Source organism: Aspergillus pseudoviridinutans, assembly GCF_018340605.1.
Source record: "Aspergillus pseudoviridinutans IFM 55266 DNA, scaffold_1, whole genome shotgun sequence".
NCBI classification, from domain to species: Eukaryota; Fungi; Ascomycota; class Eurotiomycetes; order Eurotiales; family Aspergillaceae; genus Aspergillus; species Aspergillus pseudoviridinutans.
Genome location: NW_025091281.1, coordinates 962,810 through 987,564, shown reverse-complemented (window position 1 = coordinate 987,564; position 24,755 = coordinate 962,810). Strand labels below are relative to the sequence as shown.

Here is a 24,755-nt window from a genome sequence, read left to right as displayed (position 1 = left end):
ACGGATTTCGGTGGGCGGTGCCGGATGGTTCAACCAACTTTTGAGAGTGTTGTCGAGGTTTAGTGGATTATATAGAAGGCGACGCTTTTGTGGTTTAAGTGCTTTGAACTAGGTGGAATGCATCAAAACCAGGTTGTTGAACAGCGATTGCAATCAAAGGTAATAACAGTATCTTTCATGCAAGTTATAAGAGGAATAAGAGAAGAGACAAGGGAGTAATGGCTAAATAAAAAAGGAAGAAATCCAGCAGGCGGATATTAAGTATGAAACCTGGGTCTGTGGGGACTTCCATGTCGAAAGCCGATCCTGTAGGGAATCTTGACCTATTGTTTTTCTTTCAGGTTGAAGTTTCAAAAATATCGAATCATACAGACGTAACGGGAATTTTCCGACGACTTTTAACTGGAAAGTCCGAACAACCTCTGCAGTGTTTGATTTCTCCATAGCCTAAGCTTAAGGTGCCTTACAGAGTACAGAGTATAGATTACAGCCGAGTGGGGGAAATCGCGAAAACAGCGAAACATTCGACAGGTGGGGGACATTCGAGAAGATAGGGGGTTCCGCCAGCTTGGGCGTTAGTGGGAGATCGTTTCTTATTCTAGCCATTTGGACAGACTCACCATTGCAGAATGGAAAGATAAAAAGAAAAGGTACTATCTGGGATAATTCTAAAAATTTGAAGCAGCTGGAGTAGGTTATATATCGCGCCATACACAAATTGTAACACTGTATCTTTTGGAAGAGCATCAAATACGTACGAAATTACGACCCCGTGTCATCCCATCTTTTCATGATGTCACGGGTAGAAAAGAAGGTTGCCCTGCACCGGGGATCCGGGACTGATACAGCCAATAATACGATTACAAGCGAGTTACAAACGCTCATCATCAAAACCCCCACGCTATGCCAGAATAGGTATCCAATGTACAGGGCAAAAGCAATTTTCCCGTGTTATTTTCATCCATTATTCCCTCAAATCTAACGGAAGACCATACTGTTCAAATTTCAAAGGACGGGGAATGCAGACGAGACTCTCAGGAACTACTCAAAAATGATCGCCGGGGACCAGATACCAGGATGCCGTGGCTAGTATGGGCTGACGGGAATAAGGTAGCGGCCTGACACAAGAACGTTCTACATAATATCAATCTATTTATCCGTCTACTGACMAAAGTCTCTCGATATTGATTGCAATTAATGGTAAGAATGAATGGAGTACACCTAGTATTTACTCTGTAATCGGAAATACTCCCCCACGCAATCTGCGAGATCTTCAATACCATCAACAACAAAAGTGGGAGGATTCAACCAAAGTGCAAGCATCTATCCCTAGCTACACGCCGTAATGTGTTGCTCCTTCATTTCTAACTCATCCCTGATGATATAGCATGGCTGTACAACACTTCAATCTGCCAATGTTTGATCCCGTGGACAAAGGGAACAAGGGGGCAGACGATAATAAGTGCAATATGGACGGACTAGTACTCCGCATTTCAGGAGGTAGTTTGGCGTCTCATCCCTGATGGGCGCTCAGCAGACAATCATCTTCCAAACAAGGGTTATGGCTCAAAAGAGCGAATCTGAATGTCCGATACCGCCTTTTCTTCAAACTGTCGAGCGTCGACACTCCACCACTCAACAGTCAAAGCCGTATGTTGGCTTGAACAGCAGTGCCAGCCATGTGGCCCACCGCCTAATTGATTGAACTTGGGTCCTTGTGGCTTGCAGGGGGACGTGGCTCAATCCGGGGAAACCCGCCAGCTTGCATGCAAACAATTCGCTGGCCAACATCTTCACGTTCCTAGCATTGAGTGCTCCAGTATTTATCCAAACCTTGTTGGAACTTGGGACTTGGCAGGTATCACGAGACTCGGGTCTCAGCCTCAGAGGACGAAATCTTCGGGAAACAAGGGCTGCGGAAATGTGTTTCCAGTTACCTTACTGGTAGGCTGGCGGATTTCTGCCCAAATCCGTTCGTCCTGTCAAGCCCAGGACAAAGACGTGTCGAACCTGTCGAAAACTGCATTATTTTCCGCGTCCCCCTTGTTCGAAGGTTGAAATCCGCTTTGAATATCAGATGTAGTATCTTTACCCTCTATTTTGCAAAAAATATATTTCGCGACGAATGGCGGGGATGCGGTAGCAATACTGATACCTACTTCTGTATTTTGACCTAGTCAAGAGATGGTACACTGCACTCATTATTCTCCATCTTGGACCCTTAGGTGGGTATCCAGAGCATTGCTCTTTAGCCAATTTAGCACGGACATGACATGAGCAAGTATGCAGTCCATTGGTCAGCATCTGTGGCGCGTAACAACTTAGTAGTATGTTACAACTGCTCCTAGCACTGAAGATGTCGAGTCGCTTCATATTTTCTGGGCCGTTGGGAAAGTGACTCGTATGTGTTCAACTGTTAATCTACGAAAGCCGCATGTACAGACGCAACAGTTGATGGAATAACGTCTACTAACTACGATGCGGGATATTACGTAATCACCATATGACAGGCTAACCGTCAGGCAGTCGTGGATCGCCTTCTGCGGTCAACAACCCAGATGGAAGCTTGAGCGAAGCTAAGCGGCATGGCAATTGTGTGATCCTATCTGATTTGACTGCAAGAACTTCACGTGTGCACGAGTTCCAATCTGGTTTAACCTTCCTAAACCCTGCCAGCCGGCCTCCGAAATGACTTCTCTCTTCTTCTCCACTCCCGTCGACATTGACGTCGTGCTCGAAGACAGCGATGAACGCCAGACAGTAGATGTGAAGCTCGATAAGGGCCGCCGCGAGCGAGTCCCCCTTTACATGGATGGGGAATCGGTGAAGGGCGCTGTTACGGTTCGACCAAAGGATGGGAAGCGATTAGAGCACACAGGCATCAAGGTGCAATTCATTGGCACGATCGGTATGGGAGCCTGCCCGTTCAAAGACTGTAGCACTTACTGCCACTGGTGGTTGAGACTTGAACTAACCAAGCATTTTGCCCAGCAGAGATGTTCTACGATCGAGGCAACCATTACGAATTTCTCTCGCTGGTGCAGGAACTTGCAGCTCCCGGAGAGCTGCAACACCCACAGACATTCCCCTTCAACTTCAAGAACGTTGAGAAACAATACGAATCATACAATGGTATCAATGTGAAGCTGCGCTACTTTGTTCGAGTGACAGTCTCGAGGCGGATGGCAGATGTGATTCGCGAGAAGGATCTCTGGGTCTACTCTTATCGCATGCCGCCAGAGACCAACAGCCCCATCAAGATGGATGTCGGTATCGAAGACTGCCTGCATATTGAGTTTGAATACTCCAAATCCAAGTATCATCTGAAAGATGTCATCGTGGGACGTATCTATTTCCTCCTCGTGCGGCTGAAGATCAAACACATGGAACTATCCATTATTCGACGTGAGACGACGGGGTCTCCTCCAAATCAGTACAACGAGAGCGAGACACTGGTACGATTCGAGGTAGGTCGGCCCCGCTGTTTTGGCACAAAACTGGAGATGCGTGCTAACGTCCTTCTTCTGATAGATCATGGACGGGTCGCCTTCGCGAGGTGAGTCGCATCCGATTGAAATTGCCTCATGCCACACTGCTGGCACCCCATAAGAAGCAATATACGTTGTTGAACAAATGGGAAGAACTTCCTGCTGATCATGGCTAGGCGAGACAATTCCTATTCGTCTGTTCCTGGGTGGTTTCGATTTGACACCCACTTTCCGTGATGTCAACAAAAAGTACTCCACAAGATACTATCTGAGCCTGGTGTTGATCGATGAAGGTAAGCAGAACAAAAAAGCACTTGCTCGTTCAAATGTTCTCTTCATTGGCACGGAATCTGTCCGATCGATTTCTCTGGCGAACCAACTGGCAGTCCGTGCGACTTGGAAAGCGCATGACCACTATGGAGGCGTTGTTTGCTACCTGCATTGGTACCTGAGGTTTCCATATGTTCAAACTGCCCAATAATATCCCACGGCATCCCACTCAACATTTCAATAGCCGGTCGGCTATTGAAACCTCCTCGGACCAGTCATGGTGGTCATTCGGACCGGCTGACTTGAGAGGTTTCTTTCCGAACGGCAAACCCCCCACGCTAAGCCACACTTGGTTGATGAACTCGCGTGGCGGCCCCACTAAGCCCCCGGTTTTCGTCATTTCATACGTTTTTGTTTTGAAACACAGCTGTTTTTCTCTGTTTTTGCATTCCCTCTGCGGTTTGATAACGTACTGACCTGAACACCCTGTGTCTAGATGCCCGTCGGTACTTCAAGCAGTCCGAGATTACTCTCTACAGACAAGCTCCCGAGTTCGCAGCCACCCCTCAAATCGCTCAACAGCAACAGATCCAGCAGCAGCAGCTCCTTCAGCAACAGAAGCAACAACAGCCGCTACCAGAAGGCTCAGCTACTGCCGGACCTGGACGCGAATCATATCACACTCAGAAAGTATCCGCCCCTGCCGCTTAGCCAGTAGGCTGAGTATGTCGCATGGTGTCTCGCTTAACAGTTCTATTTCATGGAAATTGTTGAGTTTTGGCGACATTTTCTACTCCGTACATATACCCTATTTGACTCTGTATCCGTACCTTGTGCTTATTACGAATTCTTGCCAATCAGATAAACTGACCCTGTAGCTGACGGTCAATGATTGATTCCTAAATAAAGTAGCTCTCTGTGCCTAATGAGGATTGAGAATGCAACACTTGCTTTTCGCAAATGTTTATCTATAAAAACATACCCGACTGAGATCTATTTGAAATGATCCGTAAAATGCAAAGTATACAAATTAAATATCGTTGCCGACCCGATCTAAAACCGCTCCGAGAACCTGGAGAACCTCTCCGTCATCTTTTTCCCTCCCAGCGACCTGCACTGCCTTCACAGCGAGTGGATATATCCATTCCAGATGTTTCTTCTGATGTCCATTTCCAGCCTGGCTTGAGTCGCCGGATGATATGACCACTGTGCGGATTATAGGCGGAGCAGGAATGGCAGTTGGTTCGCTCCGCAAATCGATCATGCCGCGGAGAAGATGTAGAAGCGCCTTGCGCGCCGGCGTGGGCTGGGGCATGAGTCCGCGGAGTGGCTGATCCGCGATGTATGCCTTTAGGGAAACGGCGCACCGGAGTATGAGATACGGGGAGACAGAGCGCGAGAGTAAAACGCGGGCTGTCGTTTGCTCCGTATTGATTGTCTCTTGTCTGGATGGATCGTCATTGCTCGGCGAGGTTTCAGGCTGGGGGGCTGATGCGAGCTCAAATAGCGTGTCGATCAGCACATATGCCATCCGACCGCGTGGGGTTGGCGGTGGGTCAAAGGTTCGGCCAGGCCGGATATCGTATATGCCCTGCAAAGGCTCCTTCTCCGAATACTTGATAGGAGCACCAAAACGCTGTTGTTGGTAGATGAAAGACGACTCGAATATCGTACGTGCGAATTGGCGTCGAATATTGTCTGGAATGATGGCTGCGCCTAGAGATGGAATGATGATGGACTTGAGCTTGTTCATAGCGTCGACGTCGAAGGTTTCGTCTGCGTGGATCTTTGCTGTAGGAATGGATCCGTTTCGATATCCTTTGGCAGATGCAATGCCGTTCGCAATGTCTACCACACACTTCCAGAACCGCGATATCTCTTTTAAATTTGCGTTTTCGTATTGCTTTTCGACGTATGGAACCGCCACAAAGAGAATATCCAGCACTGCAATGGTCGATTTCTGCCATAAACTGGGATCTCGGTCTTTTCCTGTCCACTCGTATTTTTGAACAATTGGGTTTCCAAGATGGTCCAAGGCAGAGGATAGAGAGCCATTGGAGAAGATATCTTTCTTGATACCAAAGGCAGCAATATACCAGCCCAAGAGCTCTACCGCGCTTTTCGAGAACGCAACAAAGGTTGGCCTTCTCGGATCTGAATCGGTGGACCATTTCGTCAACGCGGAATCGACGAATTCAGCGAGACAGAAAACAATCTTTGGCTGAGCCTCCGGCTTCTCTGAACACAGCAATTTCACACACTCGAGGATAATTGCTTGAAGATCCGAAACCCGATCCACATCCGGCGAATAACGAGGGGAGATGGAGTTCCAAGCGAGGAGGCGCAAATGATGGAGAATATGCTCAATATGGTCGTCTCCTATATTGTCCTTGTAGAGGCGGTACAGCTGCTGAAATGTCTGCAAGTATGCAGATGATGCCTCCTGATTTGGGCGTTCGAGGTCAATCATGTCCTCCCTGCTAGCAGGATGGCCACCAACCCACAGCGACCAAGCGAGGTCAAGAGCGTTCTTACTCATATTATTTGCCGTCTGCGCACGAAGAAGGATGTTTGCCAGACTGGAGAATACCGCTTCGCTTAGCTCCAGAAAGTTCGAGCTGATAAGCTTGTGGAAATATCCCAGGAGTCGTTCCCAGGAAGCGTCAAAGGCATCGTCTCCGACAATAGGCTCGAAAAATGTAGTAATCAGATTGGAAAACCCCTTGATCGTGACAACTGCGGTTTCTATCCAAGACTGAAGCACCTCAGAACTCCTGACCTTCTCCGCTGTCCGAGAATTTGCGAGTTCAAGTTCGATGGCCTCAACCATTAGGAACAAAACACGATTCAGGCACAGACGCCATGCCTTGGGTGAAAGTTGTTGCCCGTACGCATCAAAAATCCTTAGGAGTGTTTGAATCGCGCAGTTTCGGATCTCCAGCCTGCTATCCCTCGCAAGGCTTACAATCCTAAGCAGAAGCAGCAGCCACAGGGCATTTCGTGAGACTGAGGGTTCATCACCTCTTGCAAGAGTCGAAAGTGTCTCCTCACTGACTGAGAGTTCAACATGCGACTCAATGCAGAATTCCTCAATTTGCCCTTGCAGAAAATCAGAGACATTCCAGAAAGATGATGTCGTTGTCAATGAGATATTGAAGTCCTCTTGCTGTAAAGCGAAACGGGACAATGAATTCACGAGGTCCAACCGACATTGGCGTGGCAAGAGAGCGATAAAATCAGAAGCGACTAACTGCAGAGATTTGTATGCCGCACGAACGAGCCGAGGCGAATTGGCTACCGAGCGTATGTCACGCGCCCTGCTAGAGGTATCTCCTGCCGCCGTTGCACTCTCGCCGTTGGAAACGTCTCCAAAAACACTGGATATCAGACTAAAGACAAGCATCCATCCATCATTGAAAGACTCTGCATACTGCTCCAGAATACTCTTCAATGTCTCCAGACTCTGCTCATGAATCTCTATGACGGAGGTAGTTGGTGGTAACCCTGGCATGCAAGCGTTAACCGAATAGAGTGTGGAGACTTGCATGTTCAAAGTTTCCAGGTTTCTGATATGACGTGCGTTTCGGACTGAATCATCCGCATCGTCTCTCTGTTTCATAGTCTCAAATACGACATAGCTGAGTACACCATTCGCTTTTAGACGAAGTCTCTGGCTTATCTCTGGGTTCGCGGCGGTGGCAATCAACCTCTCAGTAAGCAGCTGCCAGACGCCACGGTCGGTGTCGGCCAACGACGACAATCGTTCGAGGTTTGCTTGGGCGAGCTCTTTTGCTTTGTCCAAGACAAACTTCAGTTCTTCACCCCGCACTCTGGACTTTTCGACCACAAAAGACACGCCCCGGTTATTCCTCCGTGCCCGACCGATGTGCTTTTGCGACGGTGACGAGTCAGACGGCCCATTTTTAACTGGTTCCGCAGTCACGCTGGAGAGGTCAAGGAGAGCAATCAGCAAACCGTCGAACGAATCGCTCGGGTAGTCACCAGTGCTCTCGAACAATTTCGCAGAGGCTGTTTGAACAGCTGTAATTTCTGCCCCGAGGCTGGCTTTAGACATATCGCCTGACACATCCCCCGCAGTATTAATAGAGTTATTTGTTTTGCTTGAGGCCATGCCGATGAGTAAGTCTACATCCTGCAGCGTTCCCAGAATGATCGACCAGGCCGGCTGGTCTAAAGTGGGACCGAGGGCAATCCCCAGATTCAAGAGCGCACGCAGACACAGAAGATTTCTAGTGCTTAGTGACAAGGAAGCAATGTCCGCAGATGCTTTCGGGCCGTCCGCAGGAAATGGGGAGCTAACAAGTGTCACCGCGGCGCCCTTGCGTTTTTCATCCATGGCGGTAATGCTGTGGGAATCTGAGACGGCTGCAGTCGAAGCACCAGCCACGTCAGCTGGCATTGTAGCCTTCGCTAGAGTAGTTAAAAAAGCGTCCCGCGGAACGGACAGTCTGAGAAGGCCGGCAACATGAGCGAGCTTCTGCAAAGATCGAACAAGGTTGTGATAGTATTCTTCATCCAACGAAGCGTAGAGAAATGTGGAACATGTTGCAAGTATAGCAGGCCAGCAATTCTCAATGATGCCGGCGCAGGCCTTGATTGCTGTCAATTGAGGATGAGAATCTAGGTCCAAGGGATTAAGGGGCATCGCGAGTTTCTTGGAATTCGATCTGTGTATGGTTTTGCCGGAATCCACCCTCTGAAGATCATGTGCAGGCCCAGTAGACATGCTTTCGTGGGGGCTCGTAATCCGACTTCTCCGCTTCTGCTTTGGGTCTGGGACAGTTAATGGAAGTATGAACCTCGCCAGCCCTTCTGCAATTGAGGTAATACAATTGAGCACTAGGTTGTAGATGTATGTTTCAGGGGGAGATGGCGGATCAGTCTTGTCCAGCAGTTCGATGTACGGCGTGCGGACTGTGCTCCACTGACTGCTAATTCCCTGGAAACTAGTCTCAGTAGAAGGGCCAGTGGCCCCGATAACCCCAGCAACTCCACCGGCTTCAAGTGTTATCTGCTCTTCTGTTATGGACCGTGCATGTTCAGCTCGCAAGGGTACAGTTGAACGACTGCTGACTCCAATTAACGAAGGCTTCTCAGACGCTAGACGAACGAGAGCGGCCATGTGATCCCTGAGAATATTCTTCCTGTTGTCTTCTCCGTCATATAGAGAATAAATGAGCCGAACTAGCCCCGGCTCTGCATAAAGTCCTCTGAAAACTTCCATACAGAGTACTCTTTTCCAAGGCGACGTTCCATCAGGTTCGAGAAGGTGAGTCAGCAACCCAAGAGCCATCTCGCATTCCGCTGTCAGAAGAGACATGTGACGCTTGAGAAGTATAAGAAGAATCCGAGCAACTCGACTGGTAAGGGCAAAGCCGTGCCTCTCAGAGAAGTACCTGACAGTCATTGGCATGAGCCGAGTCCGCAAGACATGCGTGAGCTCCGCATGGCCACTAAATAAGTGTCCGCTGTTAGTGAGAACGCTCTCGATGAGTTCCAATGTGAATGTTTGAGAAAGTGACTTGATACGCAGAAAATGCAATTGCTCGCCATCTAAAAGACGGCACAGATCATCCAAGACCTTTACGCGCTATGTCAATGAAGCCCAAATAAACGTAGGAGTCTGATGCTTACCCGCAATGCATCGTATGCAGAGTACCCGATGTTCACAGAGTCAGTTTCAAGCTTGATAGTCACTCGTGGCTTGCCTTCATCGAGAATTTCTGAAGATAAGTCAGCAGACATAGTAACCCAGGCCAAACAAAGGTAAATTCTAACTGTCTTCTTCAGCAACTCGTTCGAATGTCGAGACTATTAACTGCTGTAGTGTGGCCGCTGCTGTGCTAGATACGGCAAGGGTTTTGCTTGCTTGCAGCGTAGCGCATATTTCTAATGTACTTGCAAGAAGCTCTCCTCCTAGGTCATTGGAATAATGCTGCAAAAGTGAGGGCAGAGACTGCAAAATTTTGAGTTGGATATCCAGGCCTGGATGAGTTAGTGATTTGAAGGATTATCAGCTATGAATGCTTACTCAGGCTAGTCGTCTCTTTCAATCCTCCAAGGACATCCTTCAGCCTCTCAGAAGGTAGAGACCGTGAAGCCACAAGTCTCTGCAAGCAGACAACTCCGATTCCAGCAAGCTTTGCGTGTCGACTATGGCAAGCTAAGATAAATGGATCGACAAATCTAGGTTTGCGCACCAGATCTCCTGGGTACTCAGTAATCTTCCCAAGCAGCAACAAGGGCGAAGTATGGCATTGCTTGACACCCACCAGCAGATATCTGAGCCTCGGAAGTTGAAGGCAACGCCTTCAAATCATTCAGTGACTCCTCAGCAGCCTAGGCCGTCAGTAAGCGTGAGTTTCATGGAACCGCCTCTAATAGATGGGAAGCAAACATTTCGCAAGTCAGAATTCTTCCGTTTGGACTCCTGAATCAGATTCAAGAGTTCTGTTTGCAAGAACTGTGAGGACATTTCCGATCAGTGTGTACAGTCGCACCATGCCCAGCGCTACCAGTCCGAGGAATATCTCCTTGACTTTTCTCCCTACTGGCGATCAGGCGTTGGCTGTTATTCGTTCATGGAGCATTTAGTGGATTGTCAGGAGACTAAGAAATTCCACACCCGAAACAGAACTCAGCACTTTACTTCCCAAATAACAGCCATGAGTCGTCAAGGAGTAGAGGAAAAGATAATTGTGTTGCAGCCACTCAGCAAAGACAATGCAATTGTGTTGATCCACATACACCGTTACTGTGATAGATAGCTCTATCTGGTACTAGGTGGCTTCTCCAGGGAATGCCAAGACATCAGTGGCTATGTCTGCCCCACGTGATACATGTGGCTGGCGTTATCATCACGTGAGATGACTCTTCTTGAAATCAAGGCAGCGGTGACTTTTACCTCAGGCACGCAGGCTAACCAAAATAAGTAGTTGCATTTCAGAGTGCCCCTCTTCCTCCCGCCTTGATAAGGTAGGATAATCTCGCTCTCTCCAACAACTTTTTGTCCGAGTACATAACTCGTATCGTCCCGTCTTCAAGAACTGTCACTGCAATGGCCGCAAAGATTCCAAGAAACTTCAGGCTTCTTGAGGAGCTTGAAAAGGGAGAGAAGGGCTTGGGAGCAGGTGAGCATGCGACCAGTTTGTCATGACGCATCACTCCTCTGATATCATGATGCTCTCCAATTTAGAGGCGTGCTCCTACGGTCTTGCGGATGGCGAGGATATGATGATGAGCAATTGGAACGGCACCATTCTTGGCCCACCCCATGTTCGTCCTCTCTTTCCGATCGTCAAACCTACAAGCCAGCTGATCTAAGGAAATTAGAGCGTCCACGAGAATCGGATATACAGTGTCCAGATCCATTGCGGTCCTGACTATCCTGATAACCCCCCAACTATCCAATTCATTTCGCGCGTCAACATCCCATGCGTCGACCAGAAAACGGGAAAAGTATGAACCTGGGCCCGCTACTTCTCCAGTCAATAAGGATATCTCCTAATTGTCGCTTAGGTCGATCCTGCCAAACTCCCCTGTCTGGCCCAGTGGAAACGAGAATATACCATGGAGACGATTCTACTTGAGATCAGAAGGCGAGTATTCGACCTTCCATCTACCTTCCGAGCGTAGGCTAACCAATCGCTCAGATACATGGCCCTACCGCAACACAAGAAGCTTCCCCAGCCCCCAGAAGGCACCAACTTCTGAGTCTATCGCCTTGTACATGGATCAAGCAATGATCATTGGAGTAACAGGTCGGTTCTTACGTTAGGTCTCTCTCCTTACCACATTGAGTTCTAGAGCGTGTACAGTCTATGCATATCAGCAGGTATTGGCGTGGTTTCGTTAGAAGCCCATTTTTCAGGCAATCAAAATGCGAAACGTGCCAGAGTTTATATCTGACTCTAACCTGGTAACAGCGACTATGAGAGTAATGTGGCTTCATATTTAATATTTCAGTCGGGGGTTATTTGCGTCCAACCTATATAGACCTAGACAATGGGACCAGACATGCTTCCGAATGTCAGACATCAGGGGGCAAATGCGATTGAGAGCGTAACGAGGGCTCCCAGACAAGATGGCTGGTTAATAGGTGAAAGTACACTGATAGATGAAAGGGATCTTCCGAATATGTTTCTGAACAACATCCGGACGTCAAGCATACCTATATAGCTCAATGCCATCACGTGATCTCAACCGACATCATTATAGAGGTATCTTGTTTCATAATCACATGTTCTTGAGATTAAATGAATAGCAAATCATTATTAGTTATTGATCAAGCTATGCATCGACTTATCGTCCCAAAATCTTCCGGGACGCATCGATATGCTTGTGAGTACCATATTAGAAGATTTCTTTATTATTTAGAGCATATTTGGCAAATGCTAACCAGTCGTCTCTAGGTCTGGCGCTGTATCGAGCACTCCTCCGCCAGTGCAGCAAATTGCCAGGTGCAGTACCTGGGCTCCAGCCATCCAAGTCGCTAATCCAGCAAAAGTTCCATAAGTACAAGAATCTTCAAAGTCCGTCACAGACTGTCAATGCCCTGAAAGCTGGATATGAGGTACGGCTCTCAGTCACTCAGTGTCGTCTTCCGTGACATTACCACTAATACACTATCCGTTCAATCTGCCAGGCTCTCGACTTACTACATTCAGCGTCTCAGGGCAATGAACATGACCGCCACCGTATTGCGACACTAGTTTGGGAGAGTCAATCGATTAAAAAACAGAGCACTGAGTTCCAAAAAGCATTAGCTAGCACGGTTCAACCAAGGCCTTTATCCAAGAGAGAACTCAAGAAAGAAGAATCGAGGCGCTTTCAAGAAATGACTGCACGAAGGCATCCGGACGCCACTTCTATCCTTTCCCGGCCCCGAGCCATGGTGAATGGAAGACGCCGGGTCCCTGTGCTCGTCAGCGCACGGGGAATCCCTTTCCTGCGCATCAAGAAGCCTCAGCCCAAGAATTTGAGCGGAGTTATTCGGACAAAACTCGATAAGCGCTGGCGTCGGATAGAGCGCCGGGAAAAGCTCGGTGTTGAAATACTATTCGCCAAGGACGAGGATGAGTGGGATCAGTTGACTCTTGGTCGGCCAGAGACAGAGACATGGGCTGCTGAAATCAGGAAAGCTTTGACCGAGGTGAACACGCAGCTAAAGGAGTCAGATTTAAAGAATAAGGAGCTTGCCGAGGCGATGTGGCAAGTTGTCCTTGCGGAACGCAAATTGGCTGCGGAAGAAGAAACACAGAGGTCCACCCAAAGATGAAGGGTTGTATCAGAAAGGCGGTCTTCCTTTCTTAAAGGCCACGCTTTATATTGTGAAGTTTGCGCTCTGCGAGGCTCCATAACCTTATCCTACTATCCGAGAGATTGCCGTCTCGTTCAGCTGCAGTGAGCACAGCTGACAGTTTGTTGCCGAGCAGCTCACTTATGCGAGAATTCCAACAGCATCGAAATGACTATGATGCTGAGGGGTAACCGTGGGCCCACGATTTCATCCCCGTAATACTTGATGCGGGCGTTAGTACGTCACCCTCAAGTGTTTCGAACGTGAAAATTGGGTGGTCAATCCTTAGAGAGACTTAGGGACAACCAGCTCTACTCCTGTTGCAGCTTGCGGTATGAGCAAGCATCTAAATGGGATAGTTTTGATCAGCCAGTCTATCCCGGAATCATACCCTTTCGTCCTTGGGGACAGCGAGATTAGCTCAATTAGGACATGGTACGAATTATACGGATTACACGGTGTCTGTAGGTGGAATACTTCAGCCATCTACAAAGTCATCGGTGAGGATATCTCATGCGTGATTCTTCTCGGTGTCCAGCGCTACTCGCAGCAATTGTATTTAATGTTAGATCCAGTTATGTACAGGTGAATGCTGGAGCAAAATCAATCCAGATATACCAGCACTCTGTTAAGACAAAGCACTTCTTCATGCAGTAATTTTCATCTTCTCAACAGCGACTGGAATAGCATCCTCATCGTCCTCATCATAGTCAGCTTTCCCTGCCAGACCTCTCTCCCATAATTCCTTGCCAGTAAGCTTCTTCTCTTCTTTGGCCAGTGTCTTCTTTGGCCTCTTTTCGTCCGCCTCTTTCTCCTCGCGCTCCCTCTGCTCCCTTTCCTCCATTTCTTTTCTAAACCTCTCCCGCCACTCTAAAAATGTTTCAGGAGTCACCGCTGTACCCTGGAATTTCCGATTCTCCTCCTCTTCTGCCTTCGCAGCTTCCATCTCCTTGAGGGCCTGGACAGCGTTCGCCCGTTCAGCCATGAGTAGTTCGGCACTATCTTTCAAAGTGCTGACCAGAGTGAAGACCATAGCCATTCCCAAGTTTTCCTCAATAGTTGACTGCAAGGCTTCAAGGAGTCGATCACGATCTTCCTGGATGTCTAGCAGAGGGTGCTTGGGTGCGTTTGGAGGGGTCGAGATGTCAAGGTCCGGGGCAACGTCGGGGTATTCTGGCGGATATGATACCTGAAGAATCAGGACTGGCTGCTCAGTTTCTTCCTCATCTCGGACGTCATTTTCGGGCGTCTCTAAATTAATGGATATCCGGTATGCGGTGTCGGAAATATCTGTGTCAATTCACCATCAGCAGCTGACTGCATTCAAGATCGCAACTGCGAATCAAGACAGCTGAAGTCCAACCTGTAATCTCTTCGGGAAAAATAGAGTCGAGCACCTCGCGCTCCTCGACCTGCTCTTCGCGGCCCATTCTGCTTCAAATGTGCTAGTGGTTGGTGGGGTATTGCGAGTAGGTTTTCGCACACAGATGCACTGTAAGGACAGTAGTGCAGACACTCAGACGTCCGAATTAGTACAAGAGCCCTGACCCCAAAGACTTAAACTATATTCATTTGACAGCTATTCTCAAGCCTGGAGTGCACAGGAATGCCCATAGACGATCTTGCGGTCCCGCATGCAAACCAGGCAAACAGATAAGAAACGTCCAAAATTATTTCATCCAAAAAAGGGAATAATTTCAATGCTACTCCGCCTATCTGGAATACAAACTCGACAGAGCCCACGCTGTTGGATACTTGTTATGATAATCTATACAATTTGAAACCGACCTCTTCTATTCGCGACGAATTCTACAGTACGTTCAAGACATACCAGCCCAGTAAGATACCATGGGCAAATCTAGACCTCACAAGAAGAAGGCTTCGAAGTCTCACGAAAAGTCCGTTCTCCGAGCTGGCGGTTCAGTATCCAAACAGAAAATGAACGAGGATCCTGCGACACTCCTTGAGCAAGCGGTCGTCTTACTTCAAACGGGACAAGCAGACGCAGCGCTTGCAGCAGCTCAGCAGGCTTTCAGTTCTGCGCCCGCCAATTCTCCCAGTCAACTATCAGCCCTGAACACTATTGGCGAGATTTATGTCGAACTCGGGGATATCAATGCTGCAAGAGAATGCTTTTTACGTGCGGTGGAGCTCGACCCGAATGGCACAATACCCGAGCCCGATGGGGGTGGTGCTGAGAAGTTTTTATGGCTGGCTCAATTGAGCGAAGCTGGAGGGAAGGACAGTGTTCAGTGGTTCGAGAAAGGTGTTTCGGCTCTAAGAACAATCATCCAGCAGCTGGAGGAAAAGCAGGACCCTCAGGCTGCTGCAGAGTTGGCAGAAAAGAAGAAGAAGATGGCGAACGCACTCTGCGGAGTAGCTGAAATCTATATGACAGATCTCTCGTGAGTAGCATTTTACCCAAACATATTCATTCTTGGAATAATCTGACAGCCTCCAGTTGGGAAGAAGATGCCGAAAACCAGTGCGAATCTCTCATAACGGAAGCTCTCTTGGTTGATCCTCAAGCGCCTGAAGTCCTCCAGACACTAGCATCCATCAGGATATCCCAGTTACGACAAGATGATGCCCGAGCTGCACTCTCCCGAAGTCTTGAGCTATGGAAAGACTTGCCTCCTGAAGATCCAAGGGTTCCGGAGTTTGCAACTCGAGTCAGTCTTGCGCGTCTACTCATGGAGGTTACAATGGAATTGGAAGCCCTCGAAGTCTTGGAACGTTTGATTCTGGAAGATGACCAGAGCGTGGAAGCATGGTACCTGGGTGGTTGGTGTCTTTATCTTCTCGCGGAGAAGCGAGAGGCGCCAAAGGACGCAGAAGCAGAAGCATCGCCCGAGTCACAGCGACTAGCCTCCCTTGTGGCCAGTCGCGAGTGGTTGAAACAGAGTTTGACCCTCTACGACCTGGTCCAGTATGAAGATGAAAGACTCAAGGAGCATGCTCTTGAGCTGGTTGAAGAGATGAACAAAGAAATAGGCGAGGATATGGAAGATGACAGCAACGCAGAGGATGCCGAAGGGGAAGAAGGGGATTGGGAAGAAGAGATTGAGGGCGAGTCAGATGAAGACCACGAGATGGCGGATTGATAAAAGTTACCCAAGTCATATATGTTTGATGAATATCTGTCATGATACCAATAGAGATGATTATATTAATGCACAGAAGCCAGCTGGATTTGTCTCCATTAACAAAGGAGGTTTCCATAGAAATCGCAGTGATTATTCGACGACTACCCAAGCCTGCTGTGGACCAGCCTTGGACCAGTAAACGCCAGTCTCAACTGCTTGCTATATCAATGATCCCTGACTTGTCACTCAATATAGGAGTCGGAATCGGATTAAGTCCACTCCGACCGCTTTACCCAGAGATACCCAGAACCAAATTTATCCCAGCGATCGACTTTGAGTGGCAAAAAGCTCAATGTGAGTGAAGGTCCCTCATAGAGGCAGCTGGCAGTGTCCAATCTTTATTCAGGATGGACGTAATATCAGTGCCCGGCGGGGAGAGCGCGTCCTTGAAGGATCCGGTGGTCGAAGTGGAAGCCGTTGATATGGCAGCCGTGGAGACGGGAGGGACCATCAAGGCCGAAGACAAGGCTGCTGTGGTGGGCGAGACATCCCATTCCGAGTATGAGACTGACAGCGATGACTCTGGGGAGGACTGGGAAGCTGAGTCCCTGTACGAAGATGCGATTCAAGTACTGAAGGATGAGCAACTTCGCGATGGCGGTAAGATCCTTCCTTATGCGCCTGGCTTATACATGCCACTCCCTTCAGTAGCGTCTTTCCGCTAACCATGATCTTGATCAGTGCCGGGTGCTTGCACACTGGAAGAAGCCATAGCTTATCGCGAACGACTACATGAAATCGGAAAGGCTGCCTTCGTTGAGGAAACGATAGCTCGTGATACAGTCACCGCGAAGAAGCTATGTACTGCGTTTGGAATTATGCCTCCAGCTTTCCTGGAAGGGGCCCCGGATGAAGCATATCACCCTCTTCTTGCGATCGGGATTTCGCGCGAATTCTCAAGGCGGCCGAAGCTTCCTCAATACAATACAATTGACGATGCCGTCCGGTTGCTCAAGGAATCCAAGAATATCATTGTGTTGACTGGCGCAGGTGTAGGTTTTCAGATCCAGATGCTTGTTTGGCTAATTTGGTACTGACAATCTTCGCAAGATCTCCACGAGCCTTGGAATCCCCGATTTTCGCTCGAAAGATACCGGACTCTATGCTCAGCTAGAACACCTGGGGCTAAGTGACCCTCAGGAGGTTTTTGATATTCATGTGTTCCGTGAGGATCCAAATATTTTTTTTTCAATCGCGAAAGATATATTGCCCACGGAGAAGAAATTCTCTCCCACTCATGCGTTCATCAAGCTCCTTCAGGATCAAGGGAAACTATTGACCAATTATACTCAAAACATCGACAATATCGAGGCCAACGCAGGTATTCTGCCGGAGAAAATTCTGCAATGTCATGGCTCTTTTGCGACAGCTACGTGCGTCAAGTGTCGTCACAAAGTGAAAGGCGAAGAGATTTTCGACGACATCAAAAGAGGCATTGTTCCCGAATGCATGGCTTGCAAAGAGAGGCTCGAAGACGATTCTTTGAAGCCGCAGGGGCTCAAACGCAAACGGCTGTCCAACGGAACGCAGAAGAACAGGAAGAAGGATGGCGAGGACAGTTCGGAGGAGGAAGATTACGAGATTCCCACTCCTGGCGTTATGAAGGTTAGCGTCAACAATCATTGAGGTCCTAATGGCAACTGACAGCTAATTGTTGTCTAGCCTGACATTACATTCTTTGGCGAGGACTTGCCCGATGAGTTTGGCCGTCGTCTGCTTCATCATGACCGCGATAAAGTGGACTTGGTAATCGTGATTGGTACATCTCTGAAAGTAGCACCTGTGGCTGAAGTGCCGGGTGTTCTCCCACGCCATGTCCCTCAGATCTACATCTCTCGTACTGTACGTTACGCTCCAATCCCATGGACATTTCTCGCCTTGGAACTGACCGATTGTGTAGCCTGTGACGCATACGTGCTTCGATATTGACCTCCTGGGTGATTGCGATGTTGTAGTCTCCGAATTGTCTCGTCGGGCCGGTTGGGACTTGAAACATGACATGATACCCCCCGATGAGAAGGTTGAGATTACTCGTGTTGAAGGATATGATTCACGACATGTATTTAAGGTTGTGGGCGCATAGCGGCGGAGTCTTATCATGGTTATTTCGTTACTGTCTATCGGTTTGGGGATGGGCGCAGGTCTATGGGTTTATTCTAATATTCGCATCTTGCAGTGTCGTCTGTCAGAGGTTATACAAGGTTATACTGAAGGTCAACTTCAGTAGAGGATTTGTTTGTCATTTATTTCACTGTTTTACACGGACATAAGAGCTGGAGCTGGCAAGAAGCGAACCCCTCACCAAGAATAGAGTCCTTAAGGTCATGGAAGTTATTTTCTAGTAATTAAGATGATTTTGGCACCGAGACGAGTTGTAGCGTATTGTCCTCATTTTTCTGCCCATTCCCTGCAGTGTGGGTTGGACCGATAGTAGCAGGTTCCGTTTCGCGGCAAAAGTAGAAGAATCGAACAAAAGTCATCATAGTGGAAGCAAGCACCATTTGACGCACCATACAGCTAAGGCTGGACTAGATTCATCCTTACCCGCTCATGCATACTTAGGAGTAATTCATTGTCCTATCCTCGTCTATTCAGAACCAAAGGCCGCATCCTGGCCTGGTCCCATCGCAATGGAATACTTGATCCGCTTCGCTCAAGTGCACGAAAGTTTTCGACGGCCGGAGATCCAAGCACTGGCAGCTTTGGCTGAAGTCGACCTTGAGATTATTTCTTACAACGAATTTGTAGGTGCTCTTCTTACATTTTTCCCTGACCGCGGTTCACCTTCCATGTCGGATCGTAATGATCTTGGAGGGGGTTCAGGTTGGATTTTTTTTTGTTCCCCGCGCCTCCATCATTCGACAAAAATATATCGATATATTATTACATGCACGGCTGACCGAAAGAGCAGTCACCATATTGCATTGTCAAGTTAGCAAATGAGGAAGCTGCACGCGCACTTATTGCTCGTAGCATCCTAGCGAAGGATATCTTCGAGCTCTGGGCCCAAGGCACCAACTATGAAGAAGTTCATTGCGACGTCCGCAGGCGGACCCAGCATCGCTGGAACGACTACAAGGAGGTATCATTCCGGTTTACCATCGAGAGCTTTGCGGGAAAGCGAAGTAATGAAGAGAAACGAGACATTATCCAGTCGTTCGCCTATCTTGACTTCCAGGGTCCCATTCGGATGAAGAACCCAGATGAGGATTTCTGGGTGCTGGAGGAGTACATACCAGACGTTGCAATGTCAAAGACGACGACCTCATCAAGTACAACACAACTGGCTGAATTACAAACTCCGCAGAAGATCTTTTTCGGACGCTGGGTTGCTAATAGTAGCCGGGAGGTCATCAACAAGTACGACCTTAAGAAGCGTCGGTATATCAGCACCACATCGATGGACGCTGAGTTGAGCTTAGTCACGGCTAATATGGCTCATGCAGCGCCCGGAAAGCTGTTCTTTGATCCATTTGTGGGAACTGGAAGCTTCTGCGTTGCTGCTGCTCACTTCGGCGCCCTGACTCTCGGCTCGGACATTGATGGACGTAGCTTTCGTGGTAAAGAGATGGGGAAGGGTAAACCGATGGGAGTACTGTCGAATTTCCAGCAATATGGCACTCAAAGCAGATTCGTGGATGTCTTTACTTCCGATCTGACAAATACGCCTCTCCGCTCCAGTCAGTTCCTAGACGGCATCATTTGTGATCCTCCTTACGGTGTCCGTGAAGGGCTTCGAGTTTTGGGTACTCGCGATGGCCGTGGGAAGGAAGAGGTCTTGGTCGATGGGGTTCCAGCGCATCTGTAAGTTCCCATCAAGGACGTATCGATCCATGGTTGCTTATGCATCTTCAGGCGGCCGGACTACATTGCGCCGAAGAAACCTTATGGATTTGAGGCCATGCAAAATGACATCCTCCACTTCGCCTCGCGAACCTTAGTTACAAATGGACGGCTGGCTATGTGGATGCCGACATCCAGCGACGAGGAAGGGGAATTGGCCATCCCGATGCATCCAAACTTGGAGGTTGTGTGTGTCTCTGTACAGCCGTTCAACAATTGTAAGTCATGTAAAGAACGCAGTGCAATAGCACCATGTCTGATTTGGCGTCTTAGGGTCCCGCCGCCTCATCACCTACCGCAGACTCCCGGAAGGAGAGACCTCAGACGTCTCTGTGGGACGAAGGAAAGCTGATGCAGAGGGGATGTATGCCGATGAGCTTAATGCCTTCAGGAGAAAGGTCAGTCATTGTCTATTTTTCTATATCTGCAGAGAGTATATGACTAACAGAGGTTCAGTATTTCATGAAAAACCCCAACTCCAAGTCTAAATCCGGCACAGAAAGCGATGTATCTCGATGAAATAAAAAGCTTGTGTAGAAATATGAAGGCAGCTCACAATCATTGTCACTTAACAGATTATAATACCCCTCATAGGAGCCAACTTCAAGTCCCGTTTGAGAGTATCACAAGATAGAATGCGACGTAGGTATCATACATCAGCACAGATATAACGAACAGTAGCATAAGGCTGCACCCTCACAGCCTCCCCTTTGTCCGATAACGCACATCCGTAGCCGCCATATTCAAATCAATGCCTTCTTTCTCTTCCACTCGGCGAACTTCCCTCGCCAGCTCTTCTCTCAGCGCCTTGGCTAACGTCTCTCCCTCCTCATCATCCAGTTCATCCCTCTGCCCCCGACCAAACATGACGAAACTCATTTTGGCTGCCGTAGGCGCAGGATCCAACGGCGGCCTGGGAATGACATGGAAATGCACATGAGGCACCTGCTGTGCGGCCCTGATGCCTGTTCGATGCTTGAGTGAGAGTCCTAACCAGCGAAAGTGGGTAGATGACGAACCATTATTCTGCACCACGTTCCAACTCCACTCTGATTCAGGCTCCGTGCCAAAGACAGTTCTCATCACGACCCGCGAGATGATAGGGAGCCACTGGCCAATCTGCGCGGCCGGATTCTTTAGAATTTGCTCTTGTAGCCTGAGCGGAGGGCTCGAGGGTATACTGACCTCTCTGCTGACTTCAACGCCCATGTCCTTCAACTTCTCGTAGTGGTCTCTCGTGACGACGAGAACATGGCCCCTTGTCAACGGCATGATATCCAAGAAGGCCAGGACATGTGGAGTCGAAAGTACAAGGTGCGCATGTGTTTCTTGTGCCGTATCTGTGGGGATGATGCCTGATTCTTGTGCGCCATCCTGTTTCTGGCGAGGATGAAACATCGATGGCGGGATGGGAGGATATGCTTCGGCGATGCGGCAGAAGGGGCATGACGTTGATGGCGGCGGTACAGCCATCTTGTTATTCTGTCTCAATAGAGCCTGGATTGGGTCTCTGTTGATGAGAGCATCAATGAGGTCCAAGTATGGTTGCGAGCGCTTGGTAGTCTGAAGCAGAGGCCCATCTGCCTGGGCGAATTGAGGGGACGATTGACCTCAAAACAGTGTATCACTACAAGCTTAAAAGCTATATATTCTGAGCCAATGTATCAGGAAGCTTGTGACTTCAACTATTCGATCGTTCTGGATGAGTTGTGATTCTGACCTGATGAATTCAAAGTGGCTGGGGTGAAAGTGATACTCCTCACTCGGGGCCTCGGCTTTAATTTTCACACCTACCTACCATTCTATACAGTTTTGTGGTGTCGCTCTACCACATTTTGGACCTCTAGCTGTGAGAACTACTCGAGAATTTTAATAGAAACTTAACCAAGGCAAAGCTTTGCAGAATTGTTCGAATTCAAATTATACTTTAATTTCGACTACTGATAGCTGCGGTTCTTTGCTTATCCGTATATCTCGACAGGACCTTGACAACCCGGATTCTCGTCTTTAAACTACAGCGGCATTGAAGCGTCATTGACCCGTGAAGTCAGCTGCGTACGAGGAAAATTCGGCACATACGGAAGACCAGACGTGATCGAACCAAAAATTAAGTCAAATGGAAATACATTTCCAACCCTGAAGCTTTCAACAGTTGTGATACCCATAGGCGGGCAAGAAGAAGAATTTGTAGAAGGTATCAATCAAAGCTTGTGCGAAACAACCCCGAAGACAGTGCCGAAACCAAAAAAAGCTTAAAGAACTTGAACAGACGATGCGCCAGACACCCCCGAGAGAAGCGGATAATGCCAACGTACGCAAACTGGAAAACAGAAATGCCGTCATAACCGTATGCAAGAGGTGCCCTTTTACCATCACAAACAAACAAATGCCGACATATAAGTTGAATTGAATCCGTTGCTCTAACACGGAGTTATGTGGCATATCGAGGCCATGATCAGCATGCTAGCACAACATCGATGCGCGCCTATTCACTTTCTTTGATGAAGTTGTACGGTTCCGTGAGTGCGCTATCAATGTACATGTGATGGTATTTCTTGGCCCACTGCCGGGTAAGGATGGAGGCTAGACAGACTGATTAGCTGCTATTGAATTTTGACGGTATGATCCTGGAGAGCTTACCCTTGAGGAACTTTTTGCTTGCATATTTCTTGAAGAACGCTTCGTGACATACAGGACGGTGAAGGTAGTCGATCATCAATCGGAAAACAGGGTCGATCTCTTCCTCGGTATAGCCAGCATAGTGCGCTAGGGTGGCATCCTGGTTTGAATTAGCTTTTCAAAGTCACTCTGCCTCGCAAGTGCGAAGGTCCTTACCCAAGCCCCACGTTCCAGGATCAACCGAGCGAGATACATCGCGGCTGCGGCGACGTGACTTTGAGGATAGCACATGAAACGATGGTCCAAAAGGCTAATTTCCATGAGGTACTTGCCGAGGGTACGAGTCTGGATGTCATAATTGTCTGCCTTCGAAATACGACGGAGGAAGTTCATGGGGTTAGGATAGCTCATGTTGTACTCGAGAGTGGCTAGGATGTGGCGTTCGGCATCGAGAATCTCCTTGTCTGTGAATGTCTCGTCTGCGACGTGACTGAAGTTGGCCACATGGGGTGAAAGAACTTCCTCATACTTGGAAGCAATGAACATGGCGGCAACCCCGACCAATTGAAGGCGATCAAGTGCGACGACTTCAGCAGAAAGGAAACGGTCGATGATGTTCACAGCGAGGAAAAGCGTCTCGGGGAGGAGACGGAAGCGTGTGTGAACTTCAATCAGCCAGTCGACAAGAATGCCACGCATCTTCCACTCAAGGTCTGGTTGGTGATCAATGTAGTGAGGGTTGGGTAATGTCTCCAACTCCAGGTCTCTCAAGTAGTCAAAGATCTCCACCACATATTCAGCGGCCATCAGAGGATCGTCCAAATCTTCAGTGTCCAAGTCGTCGACTGCGTCCTCAGGCTTCTTGGCGACTTCAGGCTCAGCGGCAATCACAGGATCTTCTTTCACTGTGGAAACTTTCTCCATGGCTGTCTTTCTCTCGTTGACCTTCTTCTCGACTTCGACCTTCTTGCGCGGCGGTTCGTCGGTCTGCAGGGTTTTCCCCTGCACCGATTTCTGGCTGGACGTCCGTTTCATTTGTGTGCTGCCGGTACCAGAACCACTTCCAGGACGCTTTCCCTCAACCGCAGGCTTCTTCGCGTTGTTATCTTTGGCGCCCAAGGCCGTACGTGATGAGTTGTTCTTGCTCAGCTTCTGAACACCACCAGTCTGCATGGTAGCTTTCGACGTCAAGCCGACCTTGCCAGACGCTGATTTCTTCGTTTCCTTGGCCTCGCCATCTTCCGTTTTTGTAACATTGCTGACATCTCCAAGGGCAGCGCGTCTTCTTTGTGTTCCCGTGGTCGTCGAGTTGGTGGCGGCCTTTTTGGTCTGAAGAGGTTTTTTAGCAGCCGCGGTGGTTGTTGGAACATCTCCTGCTGACAGAGCAGCGGCCTTTGCTCGTGTCAGACGCGTCGACGGCCCGTTCTCGTCATTTTCGTTCATTGTACCTCGTGTACGAAGACCTCGGGCCTGGTTACAAGATCAGTCAGAATACAATTGCAATCATCAAACCAAAGAGCGCAATGGCATTCGAAAGGTGATAGATAGAAACATTACGCGTGTCTCTCATGGGTAGAACTTACCGGAGGCATGATGCTGAAGAGATGAGAGAGAAGAAGTACGTAGGAAAGCGAAGGAAAAAGAAAGGAGATATACTGTAGCTATTGTCGACCTGCAGAAGCTCTCCAGTCAGCATTCCAGGAGATCACCCCGGTGGGGATAAAATACCTGAGAGCCAAGGCTCAGATTGCACGTACCACGCGTGGAAATACGTTCAATGACCAGCAATGCAACTTGAAGGAGAATTCCTACTTATAGGAAGAGAATTTTGTTGCAGAGTCGTCAAAAATAATCGCATATATGGGTCCAATGATGTTGTTGACAGAACCTTTTGAGGTCTCAATCACGTCCTATTCGGGCGCGCAAAACAAGTAGAACTTCGTGTCAGCGAGCAGATTTTCATAAAATGTCTCGATGGCTAGAGACGACACGCGAAGAACCGATGATTGTGTGTTTTTGAGATCCTATTCACTGTCTTGAAGAAGCAGTACTGCTGGGGTGGTGTAAAGA

At 48.6% G+C, this 24,755-nt stretch overlaps 10 protein-coding genes across 10 annotated transcripts; 6 read left to right on the top strand and 4 right to left on the bottom strand.

Annotated features, from left to right (window-relative positions):
* Positions 1-2,688: 2,688 nt before the first annotated feature.
* Positions 2,689-4,469, top strand: Asppvi_000366 (vacuolar protein sorting-associated protein 26; the record flags this gene model as incomplete). Its single annotated transcript, XM_043296675.1, has 5 exons — positions 2,689-2,908; positions 2,995-3,467; positions 3,532-3,556; positions 3,665-3,781; positions 4,255-4,469. The coding sequence occupies 5 exons, from the start codon at positions 2,689-2,691 to the stop codon at positions 4,467-4,469; spliced, it is 1,050 nt and encodes a 349-aa protein (XP_043152610.1).
* A 319-nt stretch (positions 4,470-4,788) lies between these two features.
* Asppvi_000365 (putative endosomal peripheral membrane protein (Mon2)) lies at positions 4,789-10,254 on the bottom strand (the record flags this gene model as incomplete). Its single annotated transcript, XM_043296674.1, has 6 exons — positions 4,789-9,360; positions 9,414-9,502; positions 9,558-9,764; positions 9,811-9,987; positions 10,052-10,118; positions 10,177-10,254. The coding sequence occupies 6 exons, from the start codon at positions 10,252-10,254 to the stop codon at positions 4,789-4,791; spliced, it is 5,190 nt and encodes a 1,729-aa protein (XP_043152609.1).
* A 582-nt stretch (positions 10,255-10,836) lies between these two features.
* Asppvi_000364 (E2 ubiquitin-conjugating protein MMS2) lies at positions 10,837-11,414 on the top strand (the record flags this gene model as incomplete). The annotated part of the gene is made up of 4 exons (XM_043296673.1): positions 10,837-10,909; positions 10,975-11,054; positions 11,112-11,237; positions 11,298-11,414. The coding sequence occupies 4 exons, from the start codon at positions 10,837-10,839 to the stop codon at positions 11,412-11,414; spliced, it is 396 nt and encodes a 131-aa protein (XP_043152608.1).
* A 656-nt stretch (positions 11,415-12,070) lies between these two features.
* On the top strand, positions 12,071-13,056 carry Asppvi_000363 (LYR motif-containing protein; the record flags this gene model as incomplete). The annotated part of the gene is made up of 3 exons (XM_043296672.1): positions 12,071-12,119; positions 12,191-12,351; positions 12,424-13,056. 3 exons carry the CDS (start codon positions 12,071-12,073, stop codon positions 13,054-13,056), a joined length of 843 nt encoding a protein of 280 aa, XP_043152607.1.
* Positions 13,057-13,723: 667 nt separating this feature from the next.
* Positions 13,724-14,507, bottom strand: Asppvi_000362 (RWD domain-containing protein; the record flags this gene model as incomplete). The annotated part of the gene is made up of 2 exons (XM_043296671.1): positions 13,724-14,367; positions 14,441-14,507. The coding sequence occupies 2 exons, from the start codon at positions 14,505-14,507 to the stop codon at positions 13,724-13,726; spliced, it is 711 nt and encodes a 236-aa protein (XP_043152606.1).
* A 418-nt stretch (positions 14,508-14,925) lies between these two features.
* Positions 14,926-16,181, top strand: Asppvi_000361 (ACL4 family protein; the record flags this gene model as incomplete). Its single annotated transcript, XM_043296670.1, has 2 exons — positions 14,926-15,482; positions 15,539-16,181. The coding sequence occupies 2 exons, from the start codon at positions 14,926-14,928 to the stop codon at positions 16,179-16,181; spliced, it is 1,200 nt and encodes a 399-aa protein (XP_043152605.1).
* A 389-nt stretch (positions 16,182-16,570) lies between these two features.
* On the top strand, positions 16,571-18,306 carry Asppvi_000360 (putative histone deacetylase SIR2; the record flags this gene model as incomplete). The annotated part of the gene is made up of 5 exons (XM_043296669.1): positions 16,571-16,823; positions 16,905-17,215; positions 17,274-17,828; positions 17,886-18,065; positions 18,124-18,306. The coding sequence occupies 5 exons, from the start codon at positions 16,571-16,573 to the stop codon at positions 18,304-18,306; spliced, it is 1,482 nt and encodes a 493-aa protein (XP_043152604.1).
* A 547-nt stretch (positions 18,307-18,853) lies between these two features.
* Positions 18,854-20,585, top strand: Asppvi_000359 (tRNA (guanine-N2-)-methyltransferase; the record flags this gene model as incomplete). The annotated part of the gene is made up of 5 exons (XM_043296668.1): positions 18,854-18,967; positions 19,135-20,027; positions 20,079-20,284; positions 20,340-20,464; positions 20,523-20,585. The coding sequence occupies 5 exons, from the start codon at positions 18,854-18,856 to the stop codon at positions 20,583-20,585; spliced, it is 1,401 nt and encodes a 466-aa protein (XP_043152603.1).
* Positions 20,586-20,762: 177 nt separating this feature from the next.
* On the bottom strand, positions 20,763-21,539 carry Asppvi_000358 (HIT family protein; the record flags this gene model as incomplete). The annotated part of the gene is made up of 2 exons (XM_043296667.1): positions 20,763-21,031; positions 21,086-21,539. 2 exons carry the CDS (start codon positions 21,537-21,539, stop codon positions 20,763-20,765), a joined length of 723 nt encoding a protein of 240 aa, XP_043152602.1.
* Positions 21,540-22,551: 1,012 nt separating this feature from the next.
* On the bottom strand, positions 22,552-24,277 carry Asppvi_000357 (B-type cyclin nimE; the record flags this gene model as incomplete). The annotated part of the gene is made up of 4 exons (XM_043296666.1): positions 22,552-22,649; positions 22,707-22,845; positions 22,902-24,155; positions 24,269-24,277. 4 exons carry the CDS (start codon positions 24,275-24,277, stop codon positions 22,552-22,554), a joined length of 1,500 nt encoding a protein of 499 aa, XP_043152601.1.
* Between the last annotated feature and the right edge of the window lie 478 nt (positions 24,278-24,755).